Genomic DNA, 19,203 nt, shown 5'->3' with positions numbered 1-19,203 from the left:
TCCGTCTTCCTGTTCAGATTCCACATCCAGCGAGGTTTTTCTGAAGACATGCATCCAGTTAGAGACGGCTGTGGACGGCGTGTCCTCACAGGCGTCCATCATTCTCATCATTTCTGAAGATAACCTGATTTTAACTCGTGTGTCAACAGTGGTGTTGTTGTGGGGAAACGGAACAGGTCTTTATTTCCTGGTTTAAATCCGTCTTCAACCCTTTCAGAAGACATAGTGTCTGTCCCCTCTGTCCCTGAGCGTCTGGCTGGACTACCTCTCTGTCCGTGAGGTCAAGGTTCCGTCAGTTTGTCCTGGTAGGAACAGAACCGTCTGCGAGCGCCGAGGAAAAACCTGCAGGCTCCTTCCAATGAAGACGTTCTGTCGACCGGGTTTCAGTGTGTCCGACGGTGAAGAGTCTCCGGTGTCTCCCTGGTGTCTCCCCGGTGTCTCCCTGGTGTCTTCCTGTGTCTCCCTGGTGTCTCCCCGGTGTCTCCCTGGTGTCTCCCCGGTGTCTCCCCGGTGTCTCCCTTGTGTCTTCCCGGTGTCTCCCCGGTGTCTCCCCGGTGTCTCCCCGTGTCTCCCCGGTGTCTCCCTGGTGTCTTCCCGGTGTCTCCCCGGTGTCTCCCTGGTGTCTCCCTGGTGTCTCCCCGGTGTCTCCCTGGTGTCTTCCTGGTGTCTCCCTGGTGTCTCCCCGGTGTCTCCCTGGTGTCTCCCCGGTGTCTCCCCGGTGTCTCCCTTGTGTCTTCCCGGTGTCTCCCCGGTGTCTCGCCGGTGTCTCCCTGGTGTCTTCCTGGTGTCTCCTTGGTGTCTCCCCGGTGTCTCCCAGACTGGACGGAGACAGGCCCGTACATTAATTGAATGGATCTTTGGTAGTCCCACGCTGTGGACCTGGACTCTGATCCTGGCGGGTGGAGGCAGGAATCAGGAGGCATTCTGGGTATGTCTCCAGCTGCAGTCTAAACTTACTACATGCCGCTCACATCTGAAAGTGGGTCATTCCAGTCTCTTCAAATTGCCTGAAGGAAGTGAAAGACTGGCTGAAATGGAATTTTCTGAACCTAAATGAGAACAAAACTGAAGTAATTGTGTTGGTGAACCTGTTCCTGCCTTTGACCTCGGAGTTCCTCACAGTTCTTGTGTAAAGAACCTCGGCGTCATCATCGACAGTTCTTTAAACTAGAGAAGCAAATCAGTGCTGTGGTGAAAGCGAGCTTCTTCCAGCTGCGACCTGATCGCCAAAGTGAAATCCTACTTGCCCTCTGACCAGTTGGAAAAATTAATTCACACATTCATTACGGCACGTCTGGATTATTGTAATTCCCTATATTATGGTCTGGACGCTTCATCCATTCGTGGCCTACAGCTGGTACAGAATGCCGCTGCTCGCCTCCTCACAGGGAGAAGGCGCTTTGATCATGTTACTCCTGCGCTCCAGTCACTTCATTGGCTCCCTGTGTCTTTTAGAATTCAATTCAAAATTCTCTTGCTTGTATTTAAATCTTTGAATGGTCTGGCCCCCGAATATTTGTCTAAAATGTTGTGTTTGTACGCTCCTGTAAGAGCCCTGCGGTCATGTGACCAGCTGCTCTTAACCTGTCCCCGATCGAGACTGAAAACCAGAGGCGACAGGGCGTTTGCGGTCGCTGGACCTAAACTCTGGAATGAGCTCCCTCTGGACATTCCTTCTGCTTCATCTGGTGAGTGTTTTAAGTCTTTGTTAAAATCACATTTATTTGCTCTGGCGTTCAACACAAGCTGAGCTGGACATTTCTGCAAGTTATTGTTTTTAAACTTTTGTATTTTTCTATTGTTTTTTTTTTTTTTCTTTTTATGGTGTTATCAACATGTGCAGCACTTTGGGCAGAGTTTTCTGTATTTAATGTGCTATAGAAATAAACCTTGACCTTGACCTTGACCTTATTGGTGCTCTTTCTGGACGTTGTCCTTAATTTCATTATAATTTTTTTGTCCCAGCATGTTTTTAACAGTGTGGTAGAAAATATCTCTTAAAACCAGGGAACCGGGTCTGGTCCAGCCTGTGGACCAACCCGGGTCTGGTTTTAACATCTATCAGCAACAAGGGACGTGAAAGAAACCCAGTCACCAATTAATACGGAAACCAGTTCTTCCAAAACACCGGCTCCTCTCCGGGTTCTACACACTAGAGATGGACGGCTCATTTTTCCATCTGCAGCCGCTTCTTAAACTCTCCCTCCGCCCGCTCTCCGCCCGCACCAAAGAGTTTTTTATCATTTCAAAACCGAACCCGCCGCCATCCGCAGAATAGTGTTTTGGCTGTTAAAATGTTGCTTTTTTTTATTTGAGTGCTTCAACCGCAACCCGCCCGAATGTCATTAAAATCTGAATTTTTCGACACGTCCTCCGCTCGATCTCCGCGGGAACAACCGCAATCCGCGCGTCTCTACGGCTCACTGCTCCTCCTCTGGCTGGCTGCTGCGTTCAGGTGACTGGAGCGAGCGGCAGAAAACTGAAACTCGGTCGTTCACATGAAGGCAGCGTGACAGCTGGACTCGGAGACACTCAGGAGACACTCAGGAGACACTCAGGAGACACTCAGGAGACACTCAGGAGACACGTGAGGGACGCATGGACAATTTGCAAAAAGGAACGGCTCTCAGACAGCTGTGGACCGGCTCTTGTCGTTCACTTCAAAGAGCTGTTCCAACGAACGGCTCGTTCATTGAACGTCACACCCAATGACGTCACACCACTATTCCGTACTTCCGCGGTCGAGCTTCCGGTTTGCCGTTGCTAGGATACGTTACCGTCGTTGCTAGGAACCACAAACCGGCCCGCAGCTCGGCGGTGAAGGTGAGTATTCCTCCAGACTGAAATCACGTTACGTTACGTTACGTTACGTTACGTTAGCCGCGCGTGCAGCATGGAGGTCGTGCATGTGTACACGCGGCTGCGGCGCGAGCTGGGCCGCCACTGTTTATTCTCCGACCGGAACGCGGAGCTGCTGGCGGACGTTCCGCCCGAGCCCGACCGGGGACTGCGGTTCCTCCAGCGGGGCCGCCGGGACCAGGGCCCGCAGGCCTGCCGCGGCATGTCGGAGCATCAGGTGAGTCCGGCACCGGGACCGGGACCGGCCGGATCCGGTCTGCACACACGGCACCGTTTCAGAGGACCACCTCTGGACCAGGACCAGGCTCAGGGCGGGTCCAGATCAGGGGTCTTGTGGGTTCAGGTCAACACGGAGCGCTTCGAGTCGGAAAGCCGCGGGATAAACCACGTGGAGGGGGGCTGGCCCAAAGACCTGAACCCCGGGGACCTGGAGCAGACCCTGCGCTTCCGGAAGAAGGTGGAGAAGGACGAGAGCTACGTCAACAGCATCCTGCAGCTGGGCCGCGTGAGACCACGTCACACCACGTCACACCACGTCACACCACGTCACACCACATGGAACCACATCAGACCAGGTCACACCACGTCACACCACCTGGAACCACATCAGACCAGGTGGCCCCCCAGCCGGTTTCTCAGGGTTCTCAGGGCTGTCCTGGTTGTGCAGGTGATGGAACACTCCATCCGGCAGAACAACACCCTGGACCTGGACCGGGACCTGGACAGCTCCGAGGACGAGGAGGACCGTCCGGAAACCCCTCTGCCAAGACCGTCAACGTCTTCAGGTACGGCGCCGTCGGCAACCGGTCCAGAACCGCCCGCTGACAGGCTGTCCTCCTGTCCCCCCGTCCCCCCCCACAGTAGAGATGCGCGGATTGCGGTTGCACCGCGGAGATCGGGCGGAGGACGTGTGGAAAAGTGAAGATTTTAATGACATTCGGGCGGGTTGCGGTTGAAGCACTCAAATAAAAAAAGCAACGTTTGAACAGCCAGGACGCTGCTCTGCGGATGGCGGCGGGTTCGCTTTTGAAAATTGCTAAAAACTCTTTGGTGCGGGCGGAGAGCGGGCGGAGAGCGGGCGGAGAGCGGGCGGAGGGAGAGTTTAAGAAGCGGCTGCAGATGGAAAACTGAGCTCCACGCTTCTCTACCCCACAGAGACCCAAAACCAGGTGAAGCGCACCGTCAGCAGCCTGTCCTGGCACCGGACGGGGGCCGCAGGTTGGCCACCGCCTACTGCTGCCTGCAGTTCCAGAGCGGCCTGGACCTGAACCTGGACTCCTACATCTGGGACGTGGGTGAGTGGGACGGCCCGGCGGGTCCAGGTGGACCCGGCGGATCCACCTGGACCCGGCCGGTTCCACCTGGACCCGGTCCGCTCTGACAGTCTGTTTCTCAGAGAACCCGAACCGGCCCGAGACGACCCTGAAGCCGTCCTCCCACCTGGTCTCTCTGGACTACAACCCTAAAGACCCCCACACGCTGGTGGGGGGCTGCCACAGCGGACAGATCGGTGGGTTCCAGGTCCGGGTCCGGTCCGGGTCCGGGCACTCCCCTCGACATGCCGGTACGTCTAACGTCTGTCCACCACAGCCTTCTGGGACACCCGGAGAGGGGGACAGCCGGTGGAACTGTCCTCGGTGGAGCAGAGTCACCGAGCCCGGTCTACAAGGTGATCTGGCTGCAGTCCAAGACCGGGACGGACGCCTTCTCCGCCTCCACAGATGGACAGGTGAGGCGGGGGACAGGTGAGACGGGGGACAGGTGAGGTGGGGGACAGGTGAGGTGGGGGACAGGTGAGGCGGTGGACAGTGAGGCGGGGGACAGTGAGACGGGGGACAGGTGAGGTGGGGGACAGGTGAGGTGGGGGACAGGTAGGTGGGGGACAGGTGAGACGGGGGACAGGTGAGACGGGGGACAGGTGAGGCGGGGGACAGGTGAGACGGGGGACAGGTGAGGCGGGGGACAGGTGAGGCGGGGGACAGGTGAGACGGGGGACAGGTGAGGTGGGAGACAGGTGGACGGTGGACAGGTGAGGCGGGGGACAGGTGAGGCGGTGGACAGGTGATGGGGGGACAGGTGAGGCGGTGGACAGGTGAGGCGGGGACAGGTGAGGCGGTGGACAGGTGAGGCGGGGGACAGGTGAGGCGGGGGACAGGTGAGGCGGGGGACAGGTGAGGCGGTGGACAGGTGAGGCGGGGGACAGGTGAGACGGGGGACAGGTGAGGCGGGGGACAGGTGAGACGGGGACAGGTGAGGCGGGGGACAGGTGAAGGCGGGGGACAGGTGAGGCGGTGGACAGGTGAGGCGGGGGACAGGTGAGGTGGGGGACAGGTGAGGTGGGGGACAGGTGAGGCGGTGGACAGGTGAGGCGGTGGACAGGTGAGGCGGTGGACAGGTGAGGTGGGGGACAGATGAGGCGGGGGACAGGTGAGGCGGGGACAGGTGAGCGGTGGACAGGTGAGGCGGTGGACAGGTGAGGCGGGGGACAGTTGAGGCGGGGAAGGTGAGGCGGGGGACAGGTGAGGCGGGGGACAGGTGAGGCGGGGACAGGTGAGGTGGGGGACAGGTGAGACGGTGGACAGGTGAGGCGGGGGGACAGGTGAGGCGGGGACAGTGAGACGGGGGACAGGTGAGGCGGGGGACAGGTGAGTGGGGGCAGGTGAGGCGGGGACAGGTGGACGGGGGACAGGTGAGGCGGGGCAGGTGAGACGGGGGACAGGTGAGGCGGGGGACAGGTGAGGCGGGACAGGTGATGCGGTGGACAGGTGAGGTGGACAGGTGAGGTGGACAAGTCAGGTGGACAGGTGAGACGGGACAGGTGAGACGGTGGACAGGTGAGCTGGACAGGTGAGGTGGACAGGTGAGGCGGGGGCAGGTAGACGGGGGACAGGTGAGCTGGACAGGTTGAGACGGGACAGGTGAGACGGGGGACAGGTAGACGGTGGACAGGTGAGCTGGACAGGTAGGCGGTGGACAGGTGAGACGGGGGACAGGTGAGGCGGGGACAGCTGCTCTGAGGGACAGGTGGTGCTTGACGTGTCCTCAGGTCCTGTGGTGGGACGTGCGGCGTCTGTCCGAGCCGACGGAGCGCCTGGTTCTGGACCTGACTCGGGAGGGGGACCTGGACCGGGCCCTGGGGTCCGTCTCTCTGGAGTTTGAGACCACGATGGTGAGGACCTCTGCGGAACCGGCTCGCGACCGACGTCGTCCCCTCGTGGTCCTTGGCGGTCCTCAGCACGTCCCTGTCCCCGTGTCTCTCAGCCCACCAAGTTCATGGTGGGCACAGAACAGGTCTGGTGGTCTCCTGCAACCGCAAGGCCAAGACCGCCTCCGAGAAGCTGGTGAGCGCCTTCCAGGCCCAGCTGGGCCCGGTCTGCGCCCTGCAGCGGAACCCCTTCTTCCCCAAGAACTTCCTGACCGCCGGGGACTGGACGGCCCGCATCTGGTCCGAGGGATCAGGGAGTCCCCCATCATGTGGACCGGTGAGAACCTGAACCAGGATCCTCGTGTTCTCCTGACATCCGGTGGTCGGTTCCTGTCCAACTCTGTCCTCCACTGTGAGCCTGGTCCTGGTTCTGCAGTGTGTCCTTTAGCCTGGTCCTGGTTCTGCAGGTGTCCTTTAGCCCGGTTCTGGTTCTGCAGGTGTCCTTTAGCCCGGTTCTGGTTCTGCAGGTGTCCTTTAGCCTGGTTCTGGTCCCGGTCCTGGTTCTGCCGGTGTCCTTTAGCCCGGTCCTGGTTCCAGCTGGTTTTGTTCGGGACCCTCTTTCTCAGCTCTGGTTCCTCTGGAGTGACTTCCTGCCAAACCTCAGCAACACAACGTGTTTCGTTCACAGACACACTCAGTGTGTTTTACAAAAGCAAAATGTCGATCACAGCTGACGCACGTCGGTTTGTTCATCAAAAAAATGATCCACAAATTAAAAAATACAGAACTGCTCTTCATTAAAATATCTGTCAACATTCATTATTTTTTTCAGAGTACAAACAGTTCTGCAGGTTGGAGGAAGCTCTGGCTCCCCGCCGTCTCCTGACTTCAGGCAGTCATTTAGCAGCTTCCTGATTCACACCTGCAGGACTTGGGACTTATTCACAGCAGCCAGTGTGTGACGGCTCGGTGAAGCTGACCCCCCAACCCCCCACCCCCCAGCCCCCCAGCCCCCCAGCCCCCCCAGCCCCCCAACCCCCAACCCCCCAGCTCCCCAACCCCCCAGCCCCCAGCCCCAGAACCCCCCAACCCCCCCAGCCCCCAACGCCCCCCCCAGCCCCCCAGCCCCCCCACCCCCCAGCCCCCCAACGCCCCAGCCCCCCACCCCCAGCCCCCCAACGCCCAGCCCCCCAGCCCCCCCACCCCCCAGCCCCCAACGCCCCAGCCCCCCAACCCCCCGCCCCCCAGCCCCCCCAACCGGTTTCAGAGATCTGACTTCATTTACAGACGATCACATGACCCGAGTTTGTGGACGTCTGTGGTCCCCGACGTTTGTGACGTGCTCATGTATTTAACATCTCAGGATGTTTGGTGAACAAAGTTTTTATTGAGCATTTCACATGGTACAAAACAGTGCGTAGAATTTACACAGAGCTCAATATTTGAGTGAAATAAAAAGAAAAAGGAGAAACCACACAAAACAGAACCTTCAACGAACCGTGCGGAGACAAATACAAAATTCAAATTTATAACATATTCAGATAATCTATGATTAAAGAGTGAAGGTGGGATTATTAAAAAGATGGAAACCTTCATCAGACTATCAGACTTGAAAATCAACAATGTCTGTGTTGAACACCTGCGCTTTGATGCATTTTGTCAGTCCTCACGTCGTGCTTTCTGTGACAGCTCTGCACGTCAAAACGCTGTCAGGAGAGACAGACAACCAGTCTTGCAGCTGGTGACAGCTGTGTCTCAGATGAGACACGCTGACGAGGACAGAGCTGCTCAGTGCAGCGTGAAGCCGTCCACAAGACGTTGGTGCCCGACAAGCTGGTGCACGGCGCAACATCTCCGCTCTCACTGCAAAGACAGTGAGGACTGTGTCCAGTGTGTCTCACAAAACGCTGCTCTTCACAATAAGGAAGACAAGGGGAGAGCCACTCGTTTGTCCGGCCATCTCTGTCCTGATGGTTCCGGTACGCCTCAGCTCGACGCTGCTGTCGCCGACGGACCTGGCCTTCCTGACTCTCCCTGCCTCAGACCAATCCTGGAGCTTTCTCAGTGTCCATCAGAACTGAAAACAGGGTTAGATGCTGTGTGCAGGGACAGGTACTCACAACGACAGCACTGGAGAGGTCACGTGGATCGATACTGACCTGCAAACCAAACACAATTTTGCTTGAGTGAATTTCCTCCAGTACGGTTCTCCAAGGAAAGACATTCACTCTGAGGCCACGGCTGCTTTCCGGGGAGGCTCTGCAGAGGACGGTCCGGGGCTCGACGCTCTCACTGCAGGGGAGCTCCCTGTGCGTGGGAGCACTGTGACGACGTGGCCAGGGGAGTCAAAGCAGTGTCTGAGCAGGACAGACAGGAAAAGAGGGAAAGAAGGAAAGCACATGTTGTTGTACACAGTAAACTGAGCAGTGTTGAAAATTGGCCCTATTCAAGCCATTAATCAGTGTGCTGCTCCTGCCGGGTGGTTTGGACCCTGTTACTCGCCACTTGTGGCTATATTGTAATTGAGAATTCGGTTTATTATAGCAACATATGTTCAATGTAGCTGAAGAGGTTTATGTCTTGTGAGAGATTGATTACTTACGCTGGGTGTCTTCAGCAACAAGATGCTTCCACAGGCAGTGTTCAGTTAATCCAGCCTCGATCCCACAAATCCACTCCGGACAACATGAGGTGAAAAATATAAACTTTCCATTTATTTTGGTTCCAAAACATAATTCCAACAGCCAGGAACAGTGGCTGGCTCATACACTAATTGTATCTTTGCAGAACGCAGCAGGTAAGAAAAACTGGATGCTCCATCTCACTCTCTAGCACCGACAGACAAACCCGGAAACAAAAAAAAACCTCTCTGCATAAAAAATGTTAAAGAGAACTACGCATTTCTGTCGGTATTTAACACACAGTATGAATTCTCAAATCAACATATAAACATTGAAAATCAAATGAATGGATTTGCCAAACTGCTTCTTAATAAACTGCCCCCACAGTAGCTATTTAAATATTCCATAGTTTGGTTATCAGTGTGTTAAATTTTTCACATAAAGTTAATTTTTTAAATCAAAAGTCTTTTGTCAGTCTTTTCTTTTTTTGTCTAATGTTTATTGGATTTCAAACACAGTCACCTTCATCTGTATCCTCTTCGGTTCCTTTATTCTCTGTCAGTTAAGTATGTTGATCACACACTGACCTCATGGCCGACAGCAGTGTGCCCGATCTGGTCCTCCAGAGCTGCTATCCAGCATGTTTTAGAGGTTTCTCTCTTCCAGCACACTCGATTCAAACGATCAGCTCATCATCAAGCTCTGTAGAAGCCTGATAACGATGCTGATCATTTGAATCAGCTGTGCTGGAAGAGAGAAACCTCTAAAACATGCTGGATAGCAGCTCTGGAGGACCAGATCAGGCACCGGCCTACAGGCTGTGGAATATTCACTTTTCTGCCAGTAGGTGGCAGCCTAAAGAAAATGTAAACCAAGCATACTCAACATAACACTGAAAACAGGAACTTAAAGGAACACTCCGAAGATTTTGGACCTACGCCCTGTCCCGATCGTTTACAGAGTGAGATCAGCTCATAAATACCTTTTTGTGTCCGTTGGTCCAGCAGCTGGCTAACAGCTGTTAGCATCGTAGTTAGCTTAGCTCAACTACGGCAGGTGAAGAGGAGACAGAGCCAGACTGAGAAAGTGGACAAAATCCTCCTTCCAGTGGTCCAGGGGACGGCGTGTTAGCACGCAAAGTAAATCCGAATGGTTATAAAACATTTTAAAAGATGTTTTCTTTTCAATCCCTTAAAATAGTGTTTTGATACACAGACCTGCACGAGCACAGCGCTCTGCGGAAGGATATACCGGCGCACAGCGGCTGAGTCTGTGCTTCTACTGCTGTGCTCCGGTGTATCCTTCCAGAGCTCTGTGCAGGTCTGTGTGGATCAAAACATCATTTAACAGATTGAAAAGAAAACACGTCTCCTGGAAGGAGGATTTGTCCACTTTCTCAGTCTGGCTCTGTTTCCTCTTCACCTGCCGTAGTTGAGCTAAGCTAACTACGATGCTAACAGCTGGGAGCCAGCGGCTGGACGAACGGACACAACAAAGGTATTTATGAGCTGATCTCACTCTGTAAATGATCGGGACAGGGCGTGGGTCCAAAATCTTCGGAGTATTCCTTTAATCTATAAAACCAAACGTCTGTCCTGAGACAGTTACAGTGCTAACAATGAGCATGCTGACACACACTTTGGTTCTGTTGAAGACCGGGTGGCTTCTGGCTGCTGTGATCTGCTCATGGTGTCTGGCAGAAATAACGCCAGTAGAGTTTGTTTCTTATTTACAAAAACGTAAATGTCCACACTCATAACGATGAATGGGAACATAGAATCCAACTTATTTTCCATCTGGAGTTCACCAACATCAACAAAAAGCAACGTCTTCCTAACTTCCCACGATCAAAAACAATTCACCTCTCATAAAAGCCACACCTGTGTCAATTAGTGTGACCTTCAAACAAGCAGGTGTTGAGGTCACAGCATCACTCCCTGGTTGCTGACTGAAATGGCGAAATGGCTCGAACAGAATACACTTTCCAAGTGTTCACACACACACAGCCTTAAACAACAGGAAGAAAAGAATATCATTCACACGTTCATCTTTCTTTAACACTCGCAACATGCAGCTCATCCTGACTGCCAGTGAACTGGCAGACACCAACAAAAAATCTCATTGTCACACTAACAAAGGGAACTGAGGCTGAAATGATACACACACCACCAATACAGCCAAACCAAACAGTGCACAACACAACCACATATTCTCAAAACACAAACTATTTAACTGCAGCATAATTTCTATATTTTGTAAAACACGTGAGCTGCCGGTAGCACTGCTTCCCTTAAACAACAGGAAGAAAAGAATAACCAAACATAGCGCCCCCTACAGAAAACCTACAGAATACGGTGTCCTGGAAAGGACAAACTGCTGGGTATGTTAGGTTTAACAGAACAACATGCGGTGCTACATTGCCACCTACTGGATGTATTCAGTTTACTTCCTTACATTTACATCAATCACTTCACCGGTAAAGACAGTTTTTCATGCAGAAACAAAATGAGGGATTGACCTTTCATTCCTTGTTGCATTGGAAACTTCTGACAACTCCACTTTGTCGCTGATAGAATAAAAGTTAATTATTACAACACTCTGTAAAAAGCGCAGAATGCTGGTGCGGTGAAAGCCATGGCTGAAGACGGCGGTGTTGACGTGTATGGCGCCGACCACAGACGTCCACAACTCGGGTCATGTGATCGTCTGTAAATGAAGTCAGATCTCTGAAACCGCAGCAGCACAAATGAATATCTTAACGGAAAAAATCAGCACAAAGCATCGTAAAAGTAGGTTGTGCCTTTGGGACGAATGAAGTTTCAAAACAACACAAAAAGCCACCGGTGTAGTTTTTTTTTTTTTTTTTTTTTGGGGGGGGGGGGGGGGGTTTAGTGATGCCATCCCTGAGCAAAACTATAACTTGGAATATCTCCGAAACGAAAGCAGCACAAACCAAAACTTCTACTGTACAAATCTGCACAAACGAAGCTCGAACCAGCAGAGAGTTTGTCTGGATTCGTTCTGGGGCTGGGGGGCTGGGGGGCTGGGGGCTGGGGGGCTGGGGGCTCAGCTTCACTGAGCTGTGTGTAAATTGCAGGCCACAACAGGAGGTGGCGCTGTGCGCGTTCACGTTTACAATGTTCACCGTGTAGGATCACGTACTGTGCTAAACAGGAGGAAATATGGACCGAAACAGAAACGAGGGACATACGGAGACCAGCTGGACCCGGTTCAGACCCGGTTCAGACCCGGTTCAGACCCGGTTCAGACCTGGTTCAGACCCGGTTCAGACCCGGTTCAGACCCGGTTCAGACCCGGTTGGGCTCACTTACCGGTCCTGTTGTGGAAAGGCCAGGAAGTGAAATGTCCATCAGAGCATCGCAGCAGCACGGCGCTGCAGGCTGTCAGGACACCAACTTCAGTCTGGACTTCAGTGAAGGCATTTCGTCTTGAAGAAGACAGAAACACTACAGCCAGACACACAAACACTACAGCCAGACACACAAACACTACAGCCAGACAGAAACACTACAGCCAGACACAGAAACACTACAGCCAGACACAGAAACACTACAGCCAGACACACAAACACTACAGCCAGACACACAAACACTACAGCCAGACACAGAAACACTACAGCCAGACACACAAACACTACAGCCAGACACAGAAACACTACAGCCAGACACACAAACACTACAGCCAGACACAGAAACACTACAGCCAGACACACAAACACTACAGCCAGACACAGAAACACTACAGCCAGACACACAAACACTACAGCCAGACACAGAAACACTACAGCCAGACACAGAAACACTACAGCCAGACACACAAACACTACAGCCAGACACAGAAACACTACAGCCAGACACAGAAACACTACAGCCAGACACACAAACACTACAGCCAGACACAGAAACACTACAGCCAGACACAGAAACACTACAGCCAGACACAGAAACACTGCAGGAAGACACACAAACACTACAGCCAGACACACAAACACTACACTACAGCCAGACACAGAAACACTACAGCCAGACACACAAACACTACAGCCAGACACAGAAACACTACAGCCAGACACACAAACACTACAGCCAGACACACAAACACTACAGCCAGACACAGAAACACTACAGCAGACACAGAAACACTACAGCCAGACACACAAACACTACAGCCAGACACAGAAACACTACAGCCAGACACAGAAACACTACAGCCAGACACACAAACACTACAGCCAGACACAGAAACACTACAGCCAGACACAGAAACACTACAGCCAGACACAGAAACACTGCAGGAAGACACACAAACACTACAGCCAGACACACAAACACTACACTACAGCCAGACACAGAAACACTACAGCCAGACACACAAACACGACAGCCAGACACACAAACACTACAGCCAGACACAGAAACACTACAGCCAGACACAGAAACACTACAGCCAGACACACAACACTACAGCCAGACACACAAACACTACAGCCAGACACACAAACACTACACTACAGCCAGACACAGAAACACTAAAGCCAGACACAGAAACACTACAGCCAGACACACAAACACTACAGCCAGACACACAAACACTACAGCCAGACACACAAACACTACACTACAGCCAGACACACAAACACTACAGCCAGACACACAAACACTACACTACAGCCAGACACACAAACACTACAGCCAGACACACAAACACTACAGCCAGACACAGAAACACTACAGCCAGACACAGAAACACTACAGCCAGACACAGAAACACTACACTACAGCCAGACACAGAAACACTACAGCCAGACACACAAACACTACAGCCAGACACACAAACACTACAGCCAGACACACAAACACTACAGCCAGACACAGAAACACTACAGCCAGACACACAAACACTACACTACAGCCAGACACAGAAACACTACAGCCAGACACACAAACACTACACTACAGCCAGACACACAAACACTACAGCCAGACACACAAACACTACACTACAGCCAGACACAGAAACACTACAGCCAGACACAGAAACACTACAGCCAGACACACAAACACTACAGCCAGACACACAAACACTACAGCCAGACACACAAACACTACAGCCAGACACACAAACACTACACTACAGCCAGACACAGAAACACTACAGCCAGACACACAAACACTACAGCCAGACACACAAACACTACAGCCAGACACACAAACACTACACTACAGCCAGACACACAAACACTACACTACAGCCAGACACAGAAACACTACAGCCAGACACAGAAACACTACAGCCAGACACACAAACACTACACTACAGCCAGACACACAAACACTACAGCCAGACACAGAAACACTACAGCCAGACACACAAACACTACAGCCAGACACAGAAACACTACAGCCAGACACAGAAACACTAAAGCCAGACACACAAACACTACAGCCAGACACAGAAACACTACAGCCAGACACAGAAACACTACAGCCAGACACACAAACACTACAGCCAGACACAGAAACACTACAGCCAGACACAGAAACACTACAGCCAGACACAGAAACACTGCAGGAAGACACACAAACACTACAGCCAGACACACAAACACTACACTACAGCCAGACACAGAAACACTACAGCCAGACACACAAACACGACAGCCAGACACACAAACACTACAGCCAGACACAGAAACACTACAGCCAGACACAGAAACACTACAGCCAGACACACAAACACTACAGCCAGACACACAAACACTACAGCCAGACACACAAACACTACAGCCAGACACACAAACACTACACTACAGCCAGACACACAAACACTACAGCCAGACACAGAAACACTACAGCCAGACACACAAACACTACAGCCAGACACACAAACACTACAGCCAGACACACAAACACTACACTACAGCCAGACACACAAACACTACAGCCAGACACACAAACACTACACTACAGCCAGACACACAAACACTACAGCCAGACACACAAACACTACAGCCAGACACAGAAACACTACAGCCAGACACAGAAACACTACAGCCAGACACAGAAACACTACACTACAGCCAGACACAGAAACACTACAGCCAGACACACAAACACTACAGCCAGACACACAAACACTACAGCCAGACACACAAACACTACAGCCAGACACACAAACACTACAGCCAGACACAGAAACACTACAGCCAGACACAGAAACACTACAGCCAGACACAGAAACACTACACTACAGCCAGACACACAAACACTACAGCCAGACACAGAAACACTACAGCCAGACACACAAACACTACACTACAGCCAGACACAGAAACACTACAGCCAGACACACAAACACTACACTACAGCCAGACACACAAACACTACAGCCAGACACACAAACACTACACTACAGCCAGACACACAAACACTACAGCCAGACACACAAACACTACAGCCAGACACACAAACACTACAGCCAGACACACAAACACTACAGCCAGACACACAAACACTACACTACAGCCAGACACAGAAACACTACAGCCAGACACACAAACACTACAGCCAGACACACAAACACTACAGCCAGACACACAAACACTACACTACAGCCAGACACACAAACACTACACTACAGCCAGACACAGAAACACTACAGCCAGACACAGAAACACTACAGCCAGACACACAAACACTACACTACAGCCAGACACACAAACACTACAGCCAGACACACAAACACTACACTACAGCCAGACACAGAAACACTACAGCCAGACACACAAACACTACAGCCAGACACAGAAACACTACACTACAGCCAGACACAGAAACACTACACTACAGCCAGACACAGAAACACTACAGCCAGACACACAAACACTACAGCCAGACACAGAAACACTACAGCCAGACACACAAACACTACAGCCAGACACAGAAACACTACAGCCAGACACACAAACACTACAGCCAGACACAGAAACACTACAGCCAGACACACAAACACTACACTACAGCCAGACACAGAAACACTACAGCCAGACACACAAACACTACAGCCAGACACACAAACACTACAGCCAGACACAGAAACACTACAGCCAGACACACAAACACTACAGCCAGACACACAAACACTACAGCCAGACACACAAACACTACAGCCAGACACACAAACACTACAGCCAGACACAGAAACACTACAGCCAGACACACAAACACTACAGCCAGACACACAAACACTACACTACAGCCAGACACAGAAACACTACAGCCAGACACAGAAACACTACAGCCAGACACACAAACACTACAGCCAGACACACAACACCACACTACAGCCAGACACAGAAACACTACAGCCAGACACACAAACACTACACTACAGCCAGACACAGAAACACTACAGCCAGACACACAACACTACAGCCAGACACAGAAACACTACAGCCAGACACACAAACACTACAGCCAGACACACAAACACTACACTACAGCCAGACACAGAAACACTACAGCCAGACACAGAAACACTACAGCCAGACACACAAACACTACACTACAGCCAGACACAGAAACACTACAGCCAGACACACAAACACTACAGCCAGACACACAAACACTACAGCCAGACACACAAACACTACACTACAGCCAGACACAGAAACACTACAGCCAGACACAGAAACACTACAGCCAGACACAGAAACACTACAGCCAGACACACAAACACCACACTACAGCCAGACACAGAAACACTACAGCCAGACACACAAACACTACAGCCAGACACAGAAACACTACAGCCAGACACAGAAACACTACAGCCAGACACACAAACACTACAGCCAGACACACAAACACTACAGCCAGACACAGAAACACTACAGCCAGACACAGAAACACTACAGCCAGACACACAAACACTACAGCCAGACACAGAAACACTACAGCCAGACACAGAAAAACTACAGCCAGACACACAAACACTACACTACAGCCAGACACACAAACACTACAGCCAGACACAGAAACACTACAGCCAGACACACAACACTACACTACAGCCAGACACAGAAACACTACAGCCAGACACACAAACACTACAGCCAGACACACAAACACTACAGCCAGACACAGAAACACTACAGCCAGACACACAAACACTACAGCCAGACACAGAAACACTACAGCCAGACACAGAAACACTACAGCCAGACACACAAACACTACAGCCAGACACAGAAACACTACAGCCAGACACACAAACACTACAGCCAGACACACAAACACTACACTACAGCCAGACACAGAAACACTACAGCCAGACACACAAACACTACAGCCAGACACAGAACACTACAGCCAGACACACAAACACTACAGCCAGACACACAAACACTACACTACAGCCAGACACAGAAACACTACAGCCAGACACAGAAACACTACAGCCAGACACAGAAACACTACAGCCAGACACACAAACACTACAGCCAGACACAGAAACGCTACAGCCAGACACACAAACACTACAGCCAGACACACAAACACTACAGCCAGACACAGAAACACTACAGCCAGACACACAAACACGACACTACAGCCAGACACAGAAACACTACAGCCAGACACAGAAACACTACAGCCAGACACACAAACACTACAACCAGACACACAACACTACAGCCAGACACAGAAACACTACAGCCAGACACACAAACACTACAGCCAGACACAGAAACACTACAGCCAGACACACAAACACTACAGCCAGACACAGAAACACTACAGCCAGACACAGAAACACTACACTACAGCCAGACACACAAACACTACAGCCAGACACAGAAACACTACAGCCAGACACACCAACACTACAGCCAGACACAGAAACACTACAGCCAGACACACAAACACTACAGCCAGACACAGAAACACTACAGCCAGACACACAAACACTACACTTCAGCCAGACACAGAAACACTACAGCCAGACACAGAAACACTACAGCCAGATACACAAACACTACAGCCAGACACACAAACACTACAGCCAGACACAGAAACACTACAGCCAGACACAGAAACACTACAGCCAGACACAGAAACACTACAGCCAGACACAGAAACACTACAGCCAGACACACAAACACTACAGCCAGACACACAAACACTACACTACAGCCAGACACAGAAACACTACAGCCAGACACACAAACACTACAGCCAGACACACAAACACTACAGCCAGACAGACTCACATCTTTGTGAGGCTGCAACATTCTGTGACTTGGTTGTGTGGACCCGGTGGACTGCAAGGTGCTCATTGTTTTCCTTCATTTTATTTGCAGTGGTATTTGTTTATGCACAATCTAATCCTACTTTAAATAGTTGCAGTGATATTTGTTTGCACAAAGACTTCTGCACCTTATTTGAACTGTAGCTGTAACTTGAACAGTGTCGCTGCTACACAGGAAGGTTGGTAACAAACAGAAAAGACTTTGAAACAAGAAATGGTCTGACTTCACTGCTGGGTAAATGGTTCAGTCCCTCAGAGGATTTCCCATTAAAAAGAAGTCTCATAAACAGCTCCGGAGCTACAGTATTTATTTTCAGAGTCTCATTAACTCATTACAGTAGAGGCTGTTTTTGTCACCATGTGAGCAGGAACAGCTGAGGAGGTTTACCTGTCCTCGGGGGTTTTGCACAAAACCAGGATAAGAGATTAAGCCGGCAAACTGTTGTTATCCTGTGGCGATCTTGATCCTGGACGAAGTTATCCTCAAGTCGGTTGCACAAAAGCTGGCTAAGTTGATCCCGGACCAGTCACCATGGTGATCTATCCTCTGCAGCTCGCTGCTCTACAGCAGGCTAACGACCAGGATCAGACTAAACTGCTGTCAGCAATGTGAGAAGTGGGCGTGGCTTACAGCATTTCCTTGATTTTTCCACACATTACATCATTTAATCCTTCTGCAGCCAAACCTTACTACTGTAGTCGCTGCATCTGCAGGGTCTGGTTGACTTTAGGATTATGTTGTTGCTCAGATTATATGAAGACCAACATAACTTTCAGCACAGACGTTTCAGAATCTTTTCTTTATTAATACAAGTCCTACAATAAAAGGTTCATAATTATTGTAAGACAAAGGAAAAAAAAAACCTGAAAGAAACTGGTACTAAACCACACTGATGTAAAAAATAAAGAAGAAATAAAATAAAACAACCCTGAAGCTACACAATGAGTAAAATGAGAAACAAAGGAAAAATAAATGTCTCACACCACTGAAATGGACACAGTTTAACAGACAGCATCATGTTGTCTGAACTGTCTCCTGAAAATAGGAAGATCGTCCTGTTTCAGGACTCCAGCTTCAGGAGTGAACGGTCCCACATCATTCTGACTCCACTCTTTTAACGGCTAAAATCAGACAAATTCATTCTCAGAAGAAACAGATTCATCACTTCATTTGATAAATGCTGTTTGGGTTACACTGAAGCAACTGACCAGACTGCAGAGTATTTTCATGTCTGGTTTTCAGCTGCTGCA

General features: G+C 51.1%; 1 protein-coding gene across 1 annotated transcript; it reads left to right on the top strand.

Moving 5' to 3' along the window:
- Positions 1–2,893: 2,893 nt before the first annotated feature.
- Positions 2,894–6,341, top strand: LOC115409248 (dynein intermediate chain 2, axonemal-like; the record flags this gene model as incomplete). Its single annotated transcript, XM_030120337.1, is given in 12 exon segments — positions 2,894–3,076; positions 3,203–3,364; positions 3,527–3,611; positions 3,614–3,644; positions 4,015–4,154; positions 4,256–4,369; positions 4,450–4,512; positions 4,515–4,588; positions 5,906–6,028; positions 6,121–6,145; positions 6,148–6,309; positions 6,312–6,341. Coding segments are annotated over 12 exon segments (1,192 nt in total), but the record flags the coding sequence as incomplete, so codon positions are not given.
- Positions 6,342–19,203: the final 12,862 nt, after the last annotated feature.

The sequence above is a fragment of the Salarias fasciatus genome, chromosome 22, assembly GCF_902148845.1.
Source record: "Salarias fasciatus chromosome 22, fSalaFa1.1, whole genome shotgun sequence".
Lineage (NCBI taxonomy): Eukaryota > Metazoa > Chordata > Actinopteri > Blenniiformes > Blenniidae > Salarias > Salarias fasciatus.
Note: the sequence above shows the minus strand (reverse complement) of the source record. Positions and strands in the feature narration are given on the sequence as shown.